General features: G+C 39.5%; 2 protein-coding genes across 2 annotated transcripts in view; one reads left to right on the top strand and one right to left on the bottom strand.

Annotated features, from left to right (window-relative positions):
* Nucleotides 1-14,429: 14,429 nt before the first annotated feature.
* Nucleotides 14,430-22,976, bottom strand: LOC308625771 (uncharacterized protein; the record flags this gene model as incomplete). Its single annotated transcript, XM_081250256.1, has 4 exons — nt 14,430-14,930; nt 21,096-21,175; nt 22,451-22,815; nt 22,894-22,976. The coding sequence occupies 3 exons, from the start codon at nt 22,974-22,976 to the stop codon at nt 21,120-21,122; spliced, it is 504 nt and encodes a 167-aa protein (XP_081106382.1). The 3' UTR covers nt 14,430-14,930; nt 21,096-21,119.
* ZDHHC17 (zDHHC palmitoyltransferase 17) overlaps nt 22,839-23,821 on the top strand; it is a 102,909-nt gene continuing 101,926 nt past the window's right edge. Inside the window, exon 1 of the mRNA XM_081247966.1 lies at nt 22,839-23,067. Within this exon, the coding sequence (XP_081104092.1) occupies nt 22,975-23,067 (93 nt within the window). The 5' untranslated portion in view covers nt 22,839-22,974. The remainder of the gene's footprint in view (nt 23,068-23,821) is intronic.

The raw sequence follows: 23,821 nt of genomic DNA, 5'->3' as shown, positions 1-23,821 counted from the left end.
GAAACACAAGAGAAGGAAAAGGCCTACAAAAACAAACCCAAAACAATTGAGAAAAGGGTAACAGGAAGATACATATCGATAATTACCTTAAGTGAAAATGGATTAAATGCTCCAACCAAAAGACATAGACTGGCTGAATAGATACAAAAACAAGAGCCATACATATGCTGTCTACAAGATACCCACTTCAGACCTAGGGGAACATACAGACTGAAAGTGAGGGGATGGAAAAAGATATTCCATGCAAACGGAAATCAAAAGAAAGCTGGAGTGGCAATTCTCATAATAGACAAAACAGACTTTAAAACAAAGGCTATTACAAGATACAAAGAAGGACACTACATAATGATCAAGGGATCAATCCGAGAAGGTGATATAACAATTGTAAATATTTATGCACCTAACATAGGGGCACCTCAATACATAAGGCAAATGCTAACAGCCATAAAAGGGGAAATTGACAGTAACACAATCATAGTAGGGAACTTTAACACTCTACCTTTACCAATGGACAGATCATCCAAAATGAAAATAAAAAAGGAAACACAAGCTTTAAATGACACATTAAACAAGATGGACTTAACTGATATTTATAGGACATTCCATCCAAAAACAACAGAATACACTTTCTTTTAAAGTGCTCATGGAACATTCTCCAGGATAGATCATATCTTGGGTCACAAATCAAGCCTTGGTAAATTTAAGAAAATTGAAATCATATCAAGTATCTTTTCTGACCACAATGCTATGAGACTAGATATCAATTACAGGAAAAAAATCTGTAAAAAATACAAACACATGGAAGCTAAACAATACACTACTTAATAACAAAGAGATCATTGAAGAAATCAAAGAGGAAATCAAAAAATACCTAGAAACAAATGACAATGAAAACACGATGACCCAAAACCTATGGGACGCAGCAAAAGCAGTTCTAAGAGGGAAGTTTATAGCAATACAATCCTACCTCAAGAAACAAGAAACATCTCAAATAAACAACCTAACCTTACACCTAAAGCAATTAGAGAAAGAAGAACAAAAAAAAACCCAAAGTTAGCAGAAGGAAAGAAATCATAAAGATAGGAACAGAAATAAATGAAAAAGAAATGAAGGAAACAATAGCAAAGATCAATAAAACTAAAAGCTGGTTCTTTGAGAAGATAAACAAAATCAATAAACTGTTAGCCAGACTTATCAAGAAAAAAAGGGAGAGGACTCAAATTAATAGAATTAAAAATGAAAAAGGAGAAGTAACAACTGACACTGCAGAAATACAAAGGATCATGAGAGATTACTACAAGCAACTCTATGTCAATAAAATGGACAACCTGGAAGAAATGGACAAATTCTTAGAAAAGCACAACCTTCCTAAACTGAACCAGGAAGAAATAGAAAACATAAACAGACCAAACACAAGTACTGAAATTGAGACTGTGATTAAAAATTTTCCAACAAACAAAAACCCAGGACCAGATGGCTTCACAGGAGAATTCTATCAAACATTTAGAGAACAGTGAAGGCCTATCCTTCTGCTATATTGTTCCAAAATATAGCAGAGGGAGGAACACTCCCAAACTCATTCTATGAGGTCACTATCACCCTGATACCAAAACCAGACAAAGATGTCACAAAGAAAGAAAACTACAGGCCAATATCACTGGTGAACAGAGATGCAAAAATTCTCAACAAAATACTAGCAAGCAGAATCCAACAGCACATTAAAAGGATCATACACCATGACCAAGTGGGGTTTATCCAAGGAATGCAAGGTTTCTTCAGTATATGCAAATCAATCAATGTGATACACTGTATTAACAAATTGAAAGATAAAAACCATACAATAATTTCAATAGATGCAGAAAAAGCTTCTGACAAAATTCAACACCCATTTATGATAAAAACTTTCCAGAAAGTATGCATAGAGGGAACATACTTCAACATAATAAAGGCCATATATGACAAACCCACAGCAACCATCATTCTCAATGTTGAAAAACAGAAAACATTTCCTCTAAGATCAGGAACAAGACTAGGTTGCCCACTCCCACGACTATTATTCCACATAGTTTTGGAAGTTTTAGCCACAGCAATCAGAGAAGAAAAAGAAATAAAAAGAATCCAAATTGGAAAAGAAGTAAAACTGCCACTGTTTGCAGATGACATGATACTATACACAGAGAATCTTAAAGATGCTACCAGAAAACTACTAGAGCTAATCAATGAGTTCGGTAAAGTAACAGGACACAAATTAATGCACAGAAATGTCTTGCATTCCTATACACTAACGATGAAAAATCTGAAAGACAAATTAAGGAAACACTCCCATTTACCATTGCCACAAAAAGAATAAAATACCTAGGAATAAACCTACCTAAGGAGACAAAAGACCTGTATGCAGAAAACTATAAGACACTGATGAAAGAAATTAAAGATGATACAAACAGACAGAGAGATATACCATGTTCTTGGATTGGAAGAATCAATATTGTGAAAATGACTATACTACCCAAAGCAATGTACAGGTTCAGTGCAATCCCTATCAAAGTACCAATGGCGTTTTAACAGGACTAGAACAAAAAATTTTACAATTTGTATGGAAACACAAAGACCCCGAATAGCCAAAACAATCTTGAGAAAGAGAAATGGAGCTGGAGGAATCAGGCTCCCCGACTTCAGACTACACTACAAAGCTACAGTAGTCAAGACAGTATGCTACTGGCACAAAAACAGAAATATAGATCAATGGTACAGGATAGAAAGCCCAGAGATAAACCCACGCACCTATGGTCAACTAATCTATGACAAAGGTTGCAAGAACATGCAATGGAGAAAACACTGCCTTTTCAATAAGTGGTGCTGGGAACACTAGAAAGCTACATGTAAAAGAATGAAATTAGAATGCTTCCTAACACCATACACAAAAATAAACTGAAAATGCATTAAAGACCTAAATGTAAGGTCAGACACTGTAAAACTCTTAGAGGAAAACATAGAAAGAACACTCTTTGACATCAATCACAGCAAGATCCTTTTTGACCCACCTCTTAGAGAAATGGAAATAAAAACAAAAATAAACAAATGGGACCTAATGAAACTTCAAAGCTTTAACCCAGCAAAGGAAATCATAAATAAGATGAACAAACAACCCTCAGAATGGGAGAAAATATTTGCAAACAAAGCAACTGACAAAGGATTAATCTCCAAAATATACATGCAGCTCATGCAGCTCAATATCAAAAAAAGAAAAAACCCAATCCAAAAATGGGCAGAAGACCTAAATAGACATTTCTCCAAAGAAGATATACAGATTGCCAACAAATACATGAAAGGATGCTCAACATCACTAATCATTGGAGAAATGCAAATCAAAACTACTATGAAGTATCACCTCACACCAGTCAGAATGGCCATCATCAGAAAATCTACAAACAATAAATGCTGGAGAGGGTGTGGAGAAAAGGGAACCCTCTTGCACTGTTGGTGGGAATGTAAATTAATACAGCCACTATGGAGAACAGTATGGAGGTTCCTTAAAAAACTAAAAATAGAACTACCATGTGACCCAGCAATCTCACTCCTGGGCATATACCCTGAGAAAACCACAATTCAAAAAGAGTCATGTACCACAATATTCATTGCAGCACTATTTACAATAGCCAGGACTTGGAAGCAACGTAAGTGTCCATTGACAGATGAATGGAGAAAGAAGATGTGGCACATATATACAATGGAATATTACTCAGCCATTAAAAAACAAAATTGAATTATTTATAGTGAGGTGGATGAACCTAAAATCTGTCATAGAAAGTGAAGTAAGTCAGAACGAGAAAAACAAATACCGTATGCTAACACATATATATGGAATCTAAAAAAAAAAATGGTTTTGATGAACCTAGGGGAAGGACAGGAATAAAGACACAGACATAGAGAATGGACTTGAGGACACAGGGAGGTGGAGGGGTAAGCTGGGATGAAGTGAGAGAGTAACATTGACATATATATACGCTACCAAATGTAAAATAGATAACTAGTGGGAAGTAGCCACATAGCACAGGGAGATCAGCTGGGTGCTTTACGACCACCTAGAGAGGTGGGATAAGGAGGGTGGGAGGGAGACGCAAGAGGGAGGGGATATGGGATATATGTATGCACATAGCTGCTTCACTTTGTTATACAGCAGAAACTAACACAACAATGTAAAGCAATTATACTCCAATAAAGATGTTAAAAAAAACATGACAACAACCGAGCCCTTTGGAACATTACCAATTATTTAAAACATGTAATTGGAGCCCAAGAAGGAGAGAGGAGATAGTGGGGGATTTTCTGACACTTCTCCAAAAATTTTTAAAGTTATCAACTCACAGAACCAAGAAGCACAGCAAACTATAAGCAAGATAAACACAAAGTAAACACACATATATACATTATAGTCAAACTGCAACATGTTTAAAGTGCTGAAAGAAAAGAGTCAACCTACAAGATACCCTAATGATTCCTTAAAAAGAAATACAAAATGAAGACATTTTTAGATAGGTAAAAGATGAGAGAGTTTGTTGACAGCTGACCTAAACTACAAGTAATTGTAAAAGAAATTCTTTGGTCTAAAGGGAAATTATATCAGATAAAAGCCAGATTAACAGGAAAGGTCTAACATATTTTAAATTTTTTTCTTTAGTTCATATATATATATGTTACACATATTTCATATATTCTTTATTTTGCTGTACGTGGGCCTCTCACTGTTGTGGCCTCTCCTGTTGCAGAGCCCAGGCTTCGGACGCGCAGGCTCAGCGGCCATGGCTCACGGGCCCAGCCGCTCTGCGGTATGTGGGATCCTCCCGGACCGGGCCACGAACCCGTGTCCCCTGCATCGGCAGGTGGACTCTCAACCACTGTGCCACCAGAGAAGCCCCTATTTCATCTATTCTTAGATAGATAGATAGATACAGGTAGATTATAGTAACCTGCAAAAACTGGCAGGAAAATATTATGGAATATAGGGTCCCATTTCTAAAGGCAAGAAATAACCACAGAGTACTTTACAGAACACTAATGAGTGGTACAGAGGCACTATGAATGCAATTTAGGTGTCAGCAGGAGGGCACTCACCCTAGAATCCTGAGTTCCAGATATGATTTACTCAAACCCCCCATTTCCATGCCTTTAATTCCTTTGTTCTCTGCATGTTTGTGCCTATCTTTTTATCTCTGCTGTGACAATGACACAAGCTGGGTCATAGCCCATGCTTTCTGTTCCCCTTACCCATTCCAAAATTATCTTGTAGAAAAAGATTGTATCAAGTAGCAGAAATTTTACTGAAGACAGCAGCCTGCATATCCCACTTCAAACAACTGAAAATTGTTTGTAGACCATTCCTGTTCTGAAATGGCCCTTCTTTATACTGCTGTCAAGGTTTTCTCACTGGCTTCCTCACTCATGTACCACTCAGCCTTCCACCATCACATAAGCTTCTCTCTTTGTCCTGCCCCCTTTCTCATCCTTTTTTCTCTTCTTTTCTGTTCTCTCTCTCAATCAAAATTTGAGCTAAATCAAAATGTTCTCATGCAGAGAAGTTTAACCACTCTTCTCATTGCTTTGGCTCCTGTCCACTCTCACATTCATCCCAGATCTGCTTCATTACATAACTCCAGGGGCCTTGCTTACATTCTAGTTCATGTAAATGGGGTTCCCTGGAGATGTGCAGTTCAGGGACAGAGCGTGGTGGCCCTACCTTCACTTTATTAAGGTATTTTCCTAATCAAAGACTGTTCTGGTGTCAGCTGTTATGCTAATAATCTCCCACCTACATTATATAAAAGATCTACAATTTTTTTTTGGAAGATTGAATAAGTGGAAAACTGTGCTATACACTTGGATGGCAAGTCTAATGTAAAAATGTCTAGGTGTCATCAGTTCTAATTAAGATATCAACAGGTTTTTCTTTTCTTTTCTTTTCTTTTCTTGGTATATGACAATGATTTTATAATACATTTGAATAATTGAACAGGAGAGAATAGCAAAGAAATACATCTTTTGGAAAAAAATGAGAACAAATATTAGATCCTATAATGATCGCTAATACATGTAACTGTCATCTATATAGTCATCTAATGAGCTAGTTTCCCATCTAGCTAACTAGTTATTTTTGATCTATCTTTTGTGGACCTCTGAAGCATCTCTTTTCCCTTCTTTCAATAATGTCTTCCCCTTCTTTAGGTACAAGGCATCACTCCCCAACTATGTATCCCATATGGTTTTGGGAAGCTGCCAATCACAGGATCCCATTCCCTGGCCTAAAGGTGGACATGCGACACAGGCAGGACCAATCAGAGTAAACTATCCTCTTGACCAAAATGATTGGTCCAGGGATACATAAATGGCTCAAGTCACTCAGAGTTTTCCCTGGATATATTCAAAATGAAGCTGAAAAAATATATCCTCTTCTGGGAAAGATAACTGGGATGATATTAGCCCAAGACTGCTGGCAGATATGTTTTTCTGCCAGTGGAAATAGCCCATCTGTTAAATGAGAGAACGAATCCAAGCAGAAGTAAGTAAACATGAGAGATGGAGTGAACAAGAAAAAAAATCCTGAAGGTACTGAGTCCCAGTTTGAATTTCTGAAGCTCCAGAACCTATCTGGTTCCCGAAGGTCTCCTCTCAAATCTCTAAGTTTTCCTAGTATATTTCTAATCATACAGACATAGCTACAGAGATAGAGATATAACTACAGGGAATATTTTGCCTTTCTCTGCCCACCTCTCTCCTGGTTACCCCACCCAGAGGAGGAAAGGAAGAGATGCCACCCTGATTGGTTAGGATCCCAGACACGTTTTAGGGTTATGATTTATTATTGGATGATTTCACTCAGATAATGATGGTGATCATGGTGGGGATGGTATGGTGGTAATAAGGGTATTAATATTTGTAGTAGTAGCACTGCAGTAATACTGCTCCTGGGTGTGCCAGAAAGTGCCTGGATGTCCTGAAGTTTCCTAGATATGATTTGCCTCTGGAGTTAAGGTGGGGCTCAGTGGTTTGGGATAGTAGATGATATAGAATCCATAATTGGTATGGAATAATAGAATCTGAGCAGGCAAATCACATGAGTTATTTTACACAAACTCTAAGGGAGTTTTACCAAGGGTGGAACTCTCCAAAGTTCTCCTTTACTGCAAACACTGGGACCCTTCTTATTTGGCGAAAATCTGGGCATTCTATCTTAGCTTTAAGCTATCTAAGTTGGCTTGTGTATTTCTCTGGGTTATCCTAGGTTACGCAAGGATAATAAGGCCTCCCAAGTATACTGCACTATTGAGAGAGCTCAAGATTCCCTTTCTAATTCTTCCCGGCATGCTTTTCTGCCATTCCCTCTCATTCGTCACCTGTTTTTCCCTCCCCTACCTTTAGGGAGCTCTCTAATGAAGCCACTCTCTAATGAGTCTTTCTTCTGTCTTAGATGTTTATTCATTGATTCATTTATTTATTCAAATCTATATTTAGTAAGTACTTACTATGTGCCAATCATTGTTCCAGTTGTACCCAGGTGCTTTTAGCATGATAGGAAAACAGATATGGAAACACTTTAATACAAAATTGTTAAATCCAGCCCCATTTAGCAAGGCCATGATATGCTTGGTCTAGCAACCTTGTCTCAGTATCTCCGTGTTTCCCTCTTTTTCTTTCCTGTGTTATCTACCCAGTTTTCCCCCAGGGGTGTAGCTGGGGACACTTAGTTCAATCTTCTAGTCATAGGCAAATTCTAGCAACTCCTAAACTTCTCATATCTCCGCTTACACAGCAGGGAAAGAACAACAGCCCCCATCTATAACACTTGGTGCCTTCCTCTATAGGCATACCATAACATCAGAGCCCTTGGCCATAATTCCAGAACACACGGCTTTCTCCAGGGCAGGGATAGGAAGTAGGGAAAATTCCACAACCCTGATCCTGCAAAATAATTCCTACTGCCCTCCCAGAGATGGCAATGGCAGGGCAGTAGGAGGACACATGAACTTGAGGACAAGCGTTAGCAGTAACTTCACTGTTGGCTACTGAAAATATAATTCCATGCAATAAACTTGCTCTCATAAAATTGAATTCAGTAGTTCATTTGTGTTAGTACTTATATTATCTGTGTAGGTTAAAAAGTGACTAACCTTTACATTTCAGTTTTACACACTTTTATTTACTTTCCCCTCATACTTCAATTGCTTATCATCCTAAAATACCACCTACTGTGACTGGCACAGAGGCATGGTTTAATTACTGTTTAATTTTATAACAGAGTTTAACTGTATTTTTTGTTGTTTTTTGGATTGTGTAGTAATGCAAAATTGTGACTGGATTTAAAAATATATTTTATTATAAAAAGTAGTGTATGCTTGCTGTGCAAATAGAAAGAGTTAAGAAATAAAAAGAAATTATCCTATTTTTTGCCCTCAAATTCCACTTCCCAGAAGTCACAGCGTTTGATATGTGTCATTCCAGATTTTTAAGCATGTACAGTTGTTCTCCACAAATGAGCTTATGACTGTGTATACACACACACACACACACGCACGCACACACACTCTTATACTTACTTTTTCCACATGACAATCTGTCCACGTCATCCAGATATTTCGTAGTACAGATGCACTGTAAGGTATTTAACTGTTTATCTATTGAAATACAACTTAAATGATTTTAGATTTTCACGATTACAAACATTGTTACAATAAGTGACTTTGTAATGTATATTCTTGCATGCGTATGTGATGTATCTGGAAGGCAACTTTCTAGAAATGGAATTGCTGGGCCAAAGATTAGATGTACTTGATATTTACATAGATACCACAAAAATGCCATCCAAAAAGGTTATGCCAGCCTGTGCTCTTACCAACAGCATGTGTCTGAGAGTGTCTGTTTTAAATCTTTGCCAATCTGTTAGTGAAACATGGTATAGTATTGTTATTTTGATATGCATTTCTTTAATCATGGATGAGATCTAGCACTTCTCATACATTTATTAACCATTCATAGTTCTTCTTCTCTGAGTTATATTCTTTTTGTGACTGGATTTTTATATTGCAGATAATTTCCAAGAAAGAGTACATGTTTTTGCGTTTCATATTAAGAAACTTAAAATTTTAAAGCTTATAATTAAAATTAGAATTATATTGGTACCAGAGTCATGTATAATGAAATAATGGTTTTTGCTTCGGGGAAAAGCTCTCCAGTCCATCTGTGTCTACTTGCATTCACCATACCCGGGAATAATAGTCTCAGATATTCATATCCTCCTTAAAAAGCTGCACAATGACATGTTTTATTGTAACCATGATGCTCAAAAATATAAAAGTCATAGAGGATGGGCTGGCTCAGTGCCAATATCACAGAAAACAGCTTTTCAGAGGTTATGTAAGAAGGAGGTAAGAAACTACATGATTATGCCATGTGTGAAATTAAAAAGCTGGGGTTGGCCCAGATCTCAAGTGCAGCTGGGAAAGAAACAGGAGCAGTAGTCAAATGCAAAGGAGAAAATCACCAGCACTGGTGTGAATTTGAATACTGTTTGCCACACAAAGATTAAGCAAAGAACCTATTTATCTTTGTTTCAATTCAAGGTAAGTAGATCTCCAACACAGGGAAGCCCCTGAGTAGGACAAACCAACTGCTTTAGTTTTAGTTTGTTTGGTGGTGGTGGTTTTTGGTTGCAAGTGCAGGAGCCTGACTCAAACTAGTTCAGGCTAAAAGAGAATTCACCCGTTTATGTAAAAGAAAGTTGAGAGATTAACAATGTTCTAGTGTCAGTGAGTTCACAGCTGACTCTAAAGGGCTGTGCCTTATCCTCCAGCTCTTGCCTGCTTTTCTCTGCTTGGGCTCCTTCTCAGGCGGGCTCTCCCTACAAGGTAGAAGAGATGGCTGAGAATATAAAGTACTGAGAATATAAAGATGGATAAGACATCATCCCTATTCCTTTCATTTTATAAAAATTTATTATTAAGGTCATTTCCAGAGAATTCATCTTTATCCCCTTTACTTAAACTAATTCCTTCTTTTCTTGGACTATTGGTGCTCTCTTTCTACATATAACCACTATAGTAAATTCCAGAATATATGTAATTTTTTACCTTTTCACAAAGTCACATTTCACATTTCATTTATTTCATTTGTACTTGCCCAAGAATGTAATCTTTATATTTTTATTAATGGCTGCCTAATCCTAATTGTTCATTGATTCAATGCACTTTTTTTTTCATATTTAAAGAGCAATTTTAGGTTCACAGCAAAATTGAGGAGAAGGTACACAGATTTCTCATGTACCCCCTGCCTTCATACATGCGTAGCCTCCCCCATTACCAACATTCCCCATTAGAGTGGTACATTTGTTACAATTAATGAACCTGCATTGACACATCATTATCAACCAAAGTCCATAGTTTAAAGTACAGTTCATTCTTGGTGTTGTGCATTCTATGGGTTTGGACAAATGTTAATGACATGTATCCTCCATTATAGTATCATAGAGTATTTTCAATGCCCTAAACATTCCCTGGGCTTTGCCTACTCTTTCCTCACCTGTATCCACCCCCCCAACGCTGGACAACCACTGATCTTTTTATTGTCTCCATAGCTTTGCCTTTTCCAGAATGTCATATATTTAGAATCATACAATATGTAGCCTTTATTTTTTATTTTATTTTGTTATTTTTAAATGAATTTTTATTGGAGTATAGTTGCCAATAAGTAGCCTTTTAAAATTGGCTTCTTTCACTGAGTAATATGCATTTAAGTTTCCTCCATGTCGTTTAATGGCTTGTTGGCTCATTTCTTTTTAACCCTGAATAATACTCCATTGTCTGTATGTGCCACAATTTGTCCATTCACCTACTGAAGGACACCTTGGTTCCTTCCAAGTTTTGGCAGTAATGAATAAAGCTTCTATAGACATCCATGTGCAGGTTTTTATGTGTGGACATAAATTTTCAACTCCTTTGGGTAACTACCAACAAGCATGATTGCTGGATCTTATGGTATGAGTATAGTTCATTTCGGATGAAGCTGCCAAACTGCCTTCCAAAGTGGCTGTACCATTTTGCATTCCCACCAGCAATGCGTGAGAGTTCCCGCTCCTGCTCCACATCATGGCCAGCATTAGGTGTTGTCAGTGTTCCAGATTTTGACCACTTTAATAGGTATATAGTGGAGTCTCATTGTTGTTTTAACTTGCATTTCCCTGATGACATATGTTGTGGAGCAGCTTTTCATAAGCTTATTTGTCATCTGTATATCTTCTTTGGTAATGTGTCTGTTCAGATCTGTGGCCTATTTTTAATCAGGTTGTTTGTTTTCTTTTTGTTGAATTTGGATAACAGTCCTTTAACAGATGTGTCTTTTGCAAATATTTTCTCCCAGTCTGTGGCTTGTATTCTCATGCTTGTGACATTGTTTTTCGCAGAGCAGAAGTTTTTAAATTTTAATAAGGCTAGCTTATCCATTATTTCTTTCATGGATCATCCCTTTGGTGTTGTATCTAGAAAGTCATCATCATAAGCAAGGTCATCTAGGTTTTTCCCTATGGTATCTTCTAGAAGTTTTTATAGTTTGCATTTAGATCTGTCATCCATTTTGAGTTAATCTTTGTGAAGGGTATAAGGTCCATGTCTAGAGTCACTTTTTTTGTGTGTGTGCATGTGGATGTCCAGTTGTTCCAGCACCATTTGTTGAAAACACTATCTTTGCTCTATTGTAATGCCTTATCTCATTTGTCAGATAAGTTCAATATCTATATCAGGGTCTATTTCTGGGCTTTCTATTTTGTTCCATTGATCTATTGTCTAGTCTTTCACCAATAACACACTGTCCTGATTACTATAGCTTTATAGTTAGTCTTAAATTCGGTAGTGTCATCCTTGACCTTTGTTATTTTCTTTCAATATTGTGTTGACTATTCTATTTTTTGCCTCTCCATATATACTTTAGAATCATTTTGTCAATATCCACAAAATAACTTTCTGGGATTTTGATTGGGATTGCATTGGATTTATATATCAAGCTGGGAAGAACAACATTGATTCTTCCTATCTATGAACATGGAATACCTCTCCATTTATTTAGTTCTTTAATTTGGTTCTTAAGAGTTTTGCAGTTTTCCTCATACAGACCTTGTACATATTTTGTTAGATTTATACCAGTTATTTCATTTTTATAAATTGCATTGTGTTCTTAATTTCAAATTCCACTTGTTCACTGCTAGGATACAGGAAAGCAATTGACTTATGTGTATTAATCTTGTACTCTGAAAACTTGCTATAATCAATTATTAGCTCCAGGATTTTTTTGTCAAATCTCTTAGATTTTCTACATAGATGATCACGCCATCTGCAAACAAAGAGAGTTTAATTTCTTCCTTCTCAATCTGTATACCTTTTATTAAATTTTCTTCTCTTATGGCATTAACTAGTACTTCCAGTATGGTGCTGAAAAGGAGCAATGAGAGGGAATATCCTTGCCTTATTCCTGATTTTAGTGGGAAAGCTTCTAGTTTCTCACCATTAAGTGTGATGTTAGCTGTAGGTATTTTTTTTTTTAGTTTTTAAAATCAAGTTGGGGATGTTCCCATTTATTCCTAATTTACTGAGAGTTTTTATGATGAATGGGTATTAGACTTTGTCAAATGCTTCTTCTGCATCTATTGATATGATCATTTTATTTTTCTTTTTTAACCTATTGATGTGATGGATTATGTTAATTGATTTCCATTGAATCAGCCTCTGTGGCTGGGATAAATCCCACTTGGTTGAGTTTGGAAGTATTCTTTCTGATTTTGTCCTCTAAAATAGACTGTAGAGAATCAGTATAACTTCCTCCTTAGATGTTAAATCAAGGTACACTTTTAAAGTACAGTTTGTATTTGGAAATTATATGATAGCTTAGGGTGAAAGAGCTCAAATCCTAAGCATAGTGCCCTGAATTATCATCATGGGAAAAGGAAGTGCTAGATCACCTAGAAACCTGTCCTTGGTTTGTTTCAGAGCACTCCTCTCCTGATTTCTACAACATTTACTGAAAACCTACTATATGACAGCAGGCATTGTGCTAGGTACTTGATAATTAATTAATTAATTACACACACACACACACACGCACACACACATATATATGAATAAATATATATCCATTTATTTTGTTTAAAATTAAAATTTTTAATTTTGACATAATTTCAGACCTTTGTTGCAATAAGGGAATAAAGAATTTCTACATATCCTTCACTCAGATTCCTCAAATATTTACATTTTATTATCATTTCTCTTGGAGACTTTCAGCCATGATGTTCCATTATTCTTAAATACTTCAGCATATATTTCCTAAAAACAAGAACATTCTTTTATATAACCATAGAACACTGATTAAAATAAGGAAATTAGCATTGATGCAAAAGGATTGTCTACTATATGGATTGTATTCAAATTTTGGCAATTGTTCCAATAAGTGTCTGCTATAGGAAAACAAAATTCTGGATCATATGTTGCATTCAATTTTTATTTAATTTGGAATAATTCCTCACTCTTCCTTTGTCTTTCATGACACTGACTTTTTTTTAGGAGTACAGGCCATAAATTTTGTAGAATGTCCCTCAGTTTGGGATTGTCAGATGTTTCTTCACAATTAGATTCAGGATATGACTTTTGGTAGGAATATCACAGAAGCGACATTGTCTTCTTCTCAATGCATTATTTCAGGAGACACATAATGCCAATTTATTCCATGTCCCTATTTTTAAAGTACTTAGCATCTAGGAGTGGTGACAGGCACACAGACAAATAACTTTGACGTAGTCTGATTATCACAAGTCAGATGTACATGTGCGTAGGCATCTTTTATTCATTCTTCATATTTTCTTGGCTTACCTTTTTGCTCCAGCCATTGCTGTTGCAGCCAACTATGCTCTGCCACAGCCTTGCCTCAAGTGCGTGGAGCATCTCCTACTTTTGCAGTAGGAATTCTCTGCTGCCACCACCACCTGGGATGCCTGCAGAAGCCCATCCAGCTATTCTGGCACAGGCACAGACTGGGAAGTGGAAGGAGCTGACACTAACTGGATAAACCACTGAGGGGTAGAGCCAGTGAATCAATAATCAATTGATTCTGTGTCAGTCAGTTCTGACAATTCTGAGGCACAATTTACACAGCTCTTCAAAGGCTCTCATCAGGACAAAGCTCCTGGTACCCACAGTGGTGACCAGCTCAAAAATGCATGCTTGGATTGGCTTTCTTTCCTTCTATTTACCATTCTTCTCCATACTCACACTCCTGTCTCTTGGAATTACTTCCAAAGCAAACCAACTGCATCTAAACCCTTGTCTCAGACTCTACCTTTCGAGGGAACCCAAGATAAGACATTTGATCTCAGGAGTAGACCTAGAAAGCAGACACCCAAAAAAGGATTCTGGAACTGAATCCCTCGCCAGTCGGACACTTGCACTTTTGGTGGAAAGTGTGGGTGGTGATAACCCCTGGCCTGAATCAGCATCACTAAGACTTTTACTGGTAGATGACTGGGATGAATTATAGGTAGAAGGTCAAGCATTTGCTTATGAACTAAGGATAGCCCTTGAACAGTTGGAAGGCAATGGTAATTATAAGACCTGTGGATTGGCTTATTTTTGTCAAGGGCTCATGAAAACTTAAAAACAAAGAAAAAGAAAACAGAAAGAAAGAAAAAAATAAGAAGGGACAGGCTCAAGTTACCCACTTTCAAGTCTAGGCAGGCTGTGAAGACCAGAAAGCATCCAAGGCAGTATTTGAAGAGGTGTTTATCTTTTGTATCCACAGAGCAAACCGTGCTCATAATCAGACCCAGGATTGAGCTGTAAGGTAGCATAGCTACAAAGGGGACTGAAATACTGTCTTGACAAGTCTTCTATGCCAAAGGCAGGGACCTAAAAGGGAATAAATGGAAACCTGAGACTTGCAACAGTAGCATTTAGATGAAGCCTGAGAAATGTCAAAATGTCTTCTGAAATCTGTGTTGGTACAAGTAGCTTCCTCTGCTCTGCTTAAGAAGAGCCTACCTTTTCTGGAGCCCGTGCAAAAACCTGTATGAAGCAATAGACACATAAACAAAGATCTGTAAGACCTGGTTAATATTTATTTACGTGAAGGAACTGAGGAGTGAATCCTGAAAGTGTTGCACCAGGGAAGGCAAATGTGGACAGGAGAGAATTAATTGACATTGAAAAACACCTGGAGTTTCATGACATAGCAAGGACACATGGAGCTAGTTCTAATATATTGCTGGGATGGCTCCTTAAAGCTTAGATAGGATGAAGGCCTATAGCAAATGAAGGAGAGATTCTAGAAGTGCCTTGACTACCTTGAGGAAGGTGTCAGAAGGCTCAGGGAGGTTAGAATGTAAGAACAAATGTACAGTATTATACCTGAGAACCCACCATCTGACTATGTCTCTTGTAAGAGCCCAGTGGACACACCTATCTCCAAGACAGTAAGAAATACAGTGGTGAGGGTACCACTGGCATCTTTGAGAAGCTCAGTGGTAGTTATCCACTGTAGGTGACAGTAAGAGATGCTGCTATGGGACTGGGCTCCTTGATATTAATTCGATTGATAAAAACACAAAATAGCAGAGGCCAGATGGTAGTACTTGACCAACAGAAGGAAGTGTACATAATTGTGATAATGCAAGGCCAGAATGGCAACCAGAATATCTTCACCCACAGGGCTCTGTTATAATGACTAATAGACCATGGTGTGTCTCAGGGCAAGTTAAATGAGCATCCACTAGGGTGTTACTTGATCTATAGGTACAACCACAAAAAAAAAAAAAAAATCAACAGCTGGTTAAAAGAAGGCAGATGACAGCTCTCTCAGTGGAAAATTGCAACCCCTCACACTCACTTTACAGATCTAAGTGAGTTCTCTGACCCCAAAGCCCACCATTTGAATGGGAGGCTGGGTAAAGACCCAGCAATGCTAGCACAAGTATACGTACCACATATTTTCCCAATTGTTCTCCGAAAGGACATATGCCCATTTATGGACATATGCCAGATTTGCCCATAAGCCATAGTTTAACCCCTTGTATAAGTTAATCAGTGTGGTCCCATTTCCTTTGCCAAAGATTAGCTTGAGCATAGACAGGTAGTTAAATCCTGAACAATGCAACCTGAGGGGTGGGATTCTGCAAGCTTTCCTTGTTTTAAAAAAGAGGCACATGAGAAGGAACAGTCCTTTTATTGCCCATAGATATTGCTATGTGAGCTGCAGCAGCCATGTTGAGACCATGAGGTTTCTTGCCTTTTCACTGAGAATAGCAGAGTAGAAGAATCTGATTGAATCTTCATAATATTCAGTTCAGAGGTGTTGAATTAACCTGGGAAATACTTGAATCTTCATGAAATTATGAAGTGTTGAATTAACCTGACTCTAACTACTTGTTGTAAGAAATAACTACTATTCACATTCATTTAATGATTTCTGTAAACAGTTTAAAAACAGTTGGGATATCACTTAACATTTTTAGAGTTAGAGGCAGGGAAGCAAGCCATGCTTAATATTTAACAAAGCCATGCTCAATATTTAACAATCACTTGTATGTGAATGTGTATGGAAGAGTGTGTTTTATTGGCCATGTATTCATACAAGCAGATGCAGTATAAACTCACAAACACAGATTTGAATATAATGCACACATGGTGTTCATATTTGAACCTTTCTCATGGATTTTGTGGTGTGGGCCAATATGGTGTTTAAATTATATAATTCCTGCTGTGCAAGTAAAGCACATTTTTTTTTTCCTAAAATGTTTTTTCCCCAAGTATCCTATTATGGATACTGGTTTTGTTAATTATGATTTTTTTCTTTTTTCTTTTTTTAGAATATAGCAGTAATGTTATTGCTGAATGATTTTCTTTTTCTGAAATATAATCACTGATGCTTGAATGACAGAATTTTAGTACTGTAAACAGGCTTTAGTAATTAATGTGAGAGACAAAAGAAATGACTATTAAGTGTGCCTAAATGAATTTTGCAGTAACTGGTATTCTTGGTTTTGTCCTACTTATACACATTAATTCAGAACTTGTATTATGAGTTTGACAGTCTTTTGGAGTAACCAGCAACTTTGATGTTTGCACTAAGATTTTATTTGGAATGCAAGAGAGGTTGAAAGGGGTTTGAGTAGTACACATGTAACTAATTTATTTGAAATCTATCCTAAAGAAATCTACCCATTTCTGCAAATGCCTTTTTTAAATTCATCATGGATGATTAGTGAAAATGCAGAGTATCATACTTTTCTTCTTGCATGTTAACTACATAGCGGTTTTGTACAATGAGAAATACTCATTTGTTTGACATTCCATGTTAAACTGTGATGTTTAGCTTCATTGCATGTAATGTAGACCTAGTCCATCTGATCATGTGTTCTGGAGAGTGTTCTTTATTCAATAAAGTTTTAATTTAGTATAAAAAAATAAATAATAAGGGTCCTTATCATATAAGCCACTTTTAGTCAAGTTTTCTGTTACTTAAATCCCAAAATATTCTAACTGATATACAAGGACCCAGGAGAATAATACATAAACCACTGAATAGAATAAGATAAAATTATAAATGCTGCAATGGAAAGGATTTTAAGACAAATTCCTAAGTGAACAAAACAAAACAAAACAAGGTGTAGAACAATTTGTACAGCTCAGACGTCATCTTTTAAGGATATATGTGCATATACCTTAAAATTTGGGGAAGACTATGATTAACCATGATTAACTCTGTGAAGTTTTATTGGGATGAATGGGGAGGAAAAAGAGACAATTTTAATTGTAGGTATTACCTAATTATTTAAACTTTTAAAAGGATGTACAATTATTATTTTTAAAATTGAAAAGCTGTTTAAAAAAACAAAGAGAAAATTGTTAATTTCTAGATAGGCAGGTATTTTCATTAGGATTCTGCAAGAGTCTGGGGATAGCAGACATAGCAGTTAAATGCTGATGCCTAAAATGGAGTGAGGCCCCAGATTCAGATAAATGTTTTCACTTCTAGTTTTTTCTCTTAATGTGGTATCTTTAGCTATGGCATCTTCTCTGAGTGAAGCTAGAAGGTATAATCCAGAAGAGTAGGGAATACCAGATATCACAACTACAACAGTTTAGCTCCTTTTATTTGAGAGACAGAATATCTAATAAACTGCCTTTGGGTGCTAGGACTGTGTCTCATCTCATTTACCATATGCATTAATGATTTAAAAGTGGGAAAAAAGGCTACTTACTAATGGAAATCCTTCCTTCGGTTTCACTAATAAGACTATCTGTCTAGAAATTATTTAGGTAAGGAAGATAAAAGAATATTAAGAAAATTGAGAAGAAAATAAAAGAAGAATTACAGCATGACAGATTTAGGATAGAAATCAGGAAGAAATTTCTGACAGTAGAAACTATCACAGAGGGCTTCCCTGGTGGCGCAGTGGTTGAGAGTCCGCCTGCCGATGCGGGGGACACGGGTTCGTGCCCCGGTCCGGGAAGATCCCACATGGCGCGGAGCAGCTGGGCTCATGAGCCATGGCCGCTGAGCCTGCGCACGGGAGAGGCCACAACAGTGAGAGGCCCGCGTACCGCAAAAAAAAAAAAAAAAATGGTATCACAGATAGAACAGAGCTTAATTATAGACATTGCAGACTTTTCATTATGAGGGTTTAAAAGGAAATTATCATCTGTTTAGGGTGGCATTATTACAGTTAGAATTATAAAGATAAAAGGGACTTTCAGAGCACCTATTCCAAGCCCCATCATTTTACAGATGACAAAACTGAGCCTGAGAAATTAAAGTGAAAAAGATTACAGAGTTAGTTAGCTGTAAAGCCAGAACCAGTGTTCAGTTTATAATAGTCCTTCTTCTATACCACACTTACTGAGAATTATTTTGTCTGAAGACAACTAGGATCAACTAGATGACTTCTCAAAGTCCTTTATAGGTTAAAGACATTAGTCAAGAATTAAAGCCATCATTTATCACAATCAGGGATTTTTTACATCTGGGGTCTATGGACTATGCTGAGAAAGTCTCGACCCTCTAATATTTATGCAAAATTGTGTGTATGTATGTTGGAAATTTGTAGCTCCCAGTGCCTTCTCATAATGGACTCACCTAACAGCAAGTATCCCAAAAGCTGAATGTGAGATTAATCTCAGAGAATGAAATTAGGAAAAATCATGCAATGAATGAGGTAACCAATCATAGAAAGAACCCAAACTCAGCAATGAGGGGTGGAGGAGCCAGGAGACTCTCAGGTTCAGCAATCTGGGAATAGTCCCTAGAGCACCTGAGTATATCAGCGTATTAAAAGCTGAGTGGGCATGGAGGAAAACTCTCAGGTGCTGGGGAGTTTTGAAATGTCCAGGTGGTCAACTAAAACTGCACCACAGATTTTCTCCCTTAATACCTGTTTAAAAAATGAAAAAAAGTCTAGAAAATCCCCCAATTCAGCAACCCCAAAATGAAATGGTCATATCCCAAAGTTAAAAAAAAAAAGAGAGAGAGAGAAAAAATAGACAGGGACACAAAGGAACATAATATTCTGAAACGGAGCAGAGAAGAACGAATGAGCTTACTTCTTAACTTTGCCCTTTCATCCACCTACCCATCTCAAGCTATACTGATAAAGATACCAAATATCTGAGATTCATGCTAATATCCCCAAATTTGCAGAGAAACAAAACTAATGCATCTCCTTACATTTTCTCACTGTACGTTACTAGAAATAGCTGCAAGAAAGGCTGGTGATGCGGAGAAAGTGAACCATGGAGCTGACCCTTTACAATGAAAGTGAAACTCCAGGGCTACTCACTAAGATGGGGCGATGATCTGATGTCTGAGGATACTTCCCTATGGGAATGAGATAAGAGATATGAGCTAGAATAAACACTCACTAAAGATAACATGACCCAGGTTTTCTCATGTAGGCTGTATCTTGCCTCAACAAGGCTTATGTCTCCCCCACCATTTCCTCAAGGAATGGAAAAGTAAACAGAAGATGAAATATGCTGTCCTCAAACAGAAACTAAGAGTGGAAATGAAACTGGACTCAGATATGGAGGAAAGAAAGTAAAGATGTTACCCACACCACATCACAACAAATAGAATGTCTGAAGAGCCTTTGGAGCCTGAGCAAGAGGAGAAGAAATGGCACAGCAACCACGCAAGCACGCTATAGCCAGAGAACATATGTACATTTCCTCAGGTCATAGAATTAAGATGACAGAAATAGGATTGAAACCCAGGTGGTCTGACTAGCATGGGAAACATGGATAGAAGAGTGTTTCTTAAATAGGATAAAGCAGCTGAGCCAACTTTAGTTCGATTTCCAACTCTCTGTTTGATTCTTAGGTGTAAATAAGCCAGTGAGGGAAGAGCCCCTGATTGCTGATCTAATACCTTAGGGGACATAAGCGAATCAGGGTATATCCCTCCAATGATGGACTAGGAGCTTGGGGAAGAGGTCAGGGGCAGTAGTGCCAGGGAACATTATGGAAGTAGCCTGGTAACAGTCTAGGCCTACAACAGTTACCATACATCCATACTGTCCTAAAGAAGCCCTCATATAAGTTTACTCTTTTAATATCCTCCTGAACAGGGAACATGGCAGGGGTCCAGCATAGTGAATCAGAGCACTACTAGCACTGAGATAAGCGGGGACCCAGGACCTTCTACGAGAGTGCTGGCATTTGCACCTGGACAAAGGTCTCCTCAAGCAACAGAATACAAAGAAACTATAAGGGACTAAAAATAACTACACGCAGGCACAGTTAGGGCAATTATCAACAATAAGATACAAAAAGGTCATAAACTAGCTGCCATTTTGGAGGTGTGGGGAGCAAAGGCATGGTATTCCCCCAAATCCCTGCACACAGTAGCACCAAGGGGCTGGGCAGACCACCTAAGCACCCCACCTCCAGCCCAACCCACCAATCGGCCCCTACGAGTCATCCCACTGAAGGAACCAGCCTGCCCTCCTTGGAGCAAGCAAGGGCACCTGTTACTTGGTTTCACTCCCTTGTGCTGCAGCACAGGTCCCAGTAAAGCCTTACCTGAATTTCTCATCTGGCCTCTTATCAATTTCTATTGATTAAAGGGTCCAGGGACTCAGGTCGGTAACAACGCCGCATCCCTAAATTAAACACATGTCAAATTCCACATATTCCCCTTAATTCCCTAATTTGATTTTATCTACACCAGTGACATAAGGGTAAGGAGGGGCAAGATGAAGATTGAGTTGTTGAAGTGAAAATTATTTCTGTCCATGTTAAAAGGTGTCTGAAAGCAGTTTGGAGCTCCAAAGGCAGAACCCTAATTCTGACTAGTTCTGCATACTGGGTGGAAGAGTCAAAACCAAAATTCTTGGTTTGGGTCAGGACCAAAAGAATGAAAATGTTGCTTTTTCTCAGACTGAAATGAGAAAAAGCAACAGTGCTGGAACACAGACACAGCCAGCCACAAAGTTAACAGGGAAGCTATTTTTCCCCCCTGTGATGCAGCATCTGTCAAATGCCATATCCACCCCTCTTTGAGTGATACTGTTCTCTAGCCAGTGATGCCCAGACCCACTTTGCTATTTTCGTTTATTACTAGACTACCCAATTACTGAACGGGCCCTCTCCTCATCACAGCATCCAATCCCCGGTTAATCCTCTAATCCCGCCTCAGAAACAGCATCCAATCCAGAACTGATCCCCGCTCTCCCTAGACCTACAGAGTCCTTTGGCGGGAACCTAAACTTTACAAAAGACTCTTTCTCCTCCCTTTTCCAGTGGTATCCAAGCTTCCTCTGGAGTGCCCTTCCTCTTGATTTACAAATAAATCTGATGTTATCGGGTTGCAGGCTTCTTCCCGATTTGGCTTTAACACGAGACAGGTTAGTATCAGGATCTCTACTAGATGTTCCACGATTTTTGCTACATCGTCCTCTGAGCAGTTTGCATTTTCGATTTTTAATAGCTAAAAACAAAGATAAATGCTTTCTATAACAGTCCCATCAGCACATTTCTAGAAAGCAATCCCCTCCACCCCCCATGCAGCCCTAATATCCGTTTAATAATGGCTTTAGTCATTTTATCTGGTTCGCATTTCAGCGAAATCAGTTTAAATGACTTCAGTTCTGAATTCCTGGTGTACATTAAAATGTAGCAGATGGGGGCGGGCGGGCTTTGAGGGCGTACATTCTTAATGTGGTTACTCTTAATTCAAGACCAATGAGGGCAGGTTGCGATCATTTTTAACAGGCTTCTCCAGGAGGAAATCCCAAGCTTTATCCGTGTTTTCCCGGGCGCCCCGCGGAGGCATAAATTGCGGGATGACCTTTCTGAACGCGGAGAAAGGGGTGCGTCTTTCGTCTTCTGGAGCGATGCACATCTGGATTCAAGCCCAAGAGCCCAAAACGTAGTACCTGGAGCGAAGTGATGGTTCCACTCCGGGTCTCTGAGAAGGGGTCCCGAGGGTCTCGTATCGGGACAGTGGGGTTTGCGGGCTTGGCCGCCCCGACTGCCGGGTATCCCGAATCTCGGCTGCGCCTCTCCGGAGCCCTGCTTTCGTTCCCGTGCCGCCACTTGGTTTCCCACGTTAACTACCCGGTTGCCCAGCAGCCGCCTCCCCGGGGTAGCCAGAGGCGCACAGCTGCCTGGGGCGCGGGCCCGCTTGCGAGTGGCAGCGCCCACGCCCAGAGCCTTCCGCCCGCCTGCCCCGGCGCAGTGCAGCAGAGCGCGCTCCCGCTCGGGCCGGCCCGGCACGCGCGCACGCGCGCAGGGACCCGTGCTCCCCGAGCGGGGAGGGGCAGGGGGGCGTCACAGGGGGAAGGGAAGGAGGAGGAGGAGGAGGAGGCGGCCGCGTTGCCTCCGGCGGGTCTCGAGCTCGCCCTCGCGCTCGCCCTCAGCCTTGCCCGAACCCCGCGAGGGTGAAACGCTTTCTCCCGGCATGCAGCGGGAGGAGGGATTTAACACCAAGATGGCGGACGGCCCGGATGAGTACGAGAGCGAAGCGGGCTGCGTGCCCCTTCTCCATCCAGAGGTGAGAAACGGCGCCGAGCGCGTTCCTAGCCCTGCAGTCCTCCAACCTTTCTCCCCCGGACTCTCAGGGGGCGGTGGCCTGCGTGTTCGGGGTAGTGGAACGCGCGGAAGTTGGGGAGGGCGGGGAGGCAAATCCAGGCCCGAGCGCGGCTGTGAGCGGATAACGGGGGAGGAGATAGCGGGGCGGGCCCGGCCGGGGCGGGCTCTGGGACGCCGTCCCTGGCTGTGCCTGGAGGACAGAGGTGGAGATGTTGACGATTCTACTCTGTCGCCGCGCTGCTCGCGGGTGCACTGGCCGGGTGCACTGGTGGCGGGGGCCTGGTGCTGGTTTGGAACTGGACGTTAAGCCCCTAGTCCTGCTCCAAGCCTCTCGGGGCGAGAAGGAAGCGCGTCTGGTTTTGATTTCTTCTCTTTTCCTTCGCCAGAGTGAATGACGGTATCTATTCCTGCCATTTGGCTCACTGTGGGGGAGTGTAGGGGACGAACACAGTTTTTTGGCCAAAGTGATGTCCTTCCCGTGATGCCATAGGCAGCACCTCGGGGCCCCTTGTGTCGGATGTCCTTCTTTGAGCGTTTGTCCTTAAGCGATTAAAACGAGAGGTCAAAACTTTTGGGAGTAGACCCACGCTCACATTAGCTTGTCAAAGTACCGTGTTTTTTCGGGGAGGGGGGCGGGAGCCAGAGGAGAGTGCAACACGTTTCCCATCACATGAGTATCTTTACCTGTAAGTAAACAGTGCCCCTCTCCAAGATCA

The sequence above is a fragment of the Mesoplodon bidens genome (assembly GCF_964165515.1).
Source record: "Mesoplodon bidens genome assembly, chromosome: 11".
NCBI classification, from domain to species: Eukaryota; Metazoa; Chordata; class Mammalia; order Artiodactyla; family Ziphiidae; genus Mesoplodon; species Mesoplodon bidens.
Note: the sequence above shows the minus strand (reverse complement) of the source record. Positions and strands in the feature narration are given on the sequence as shown.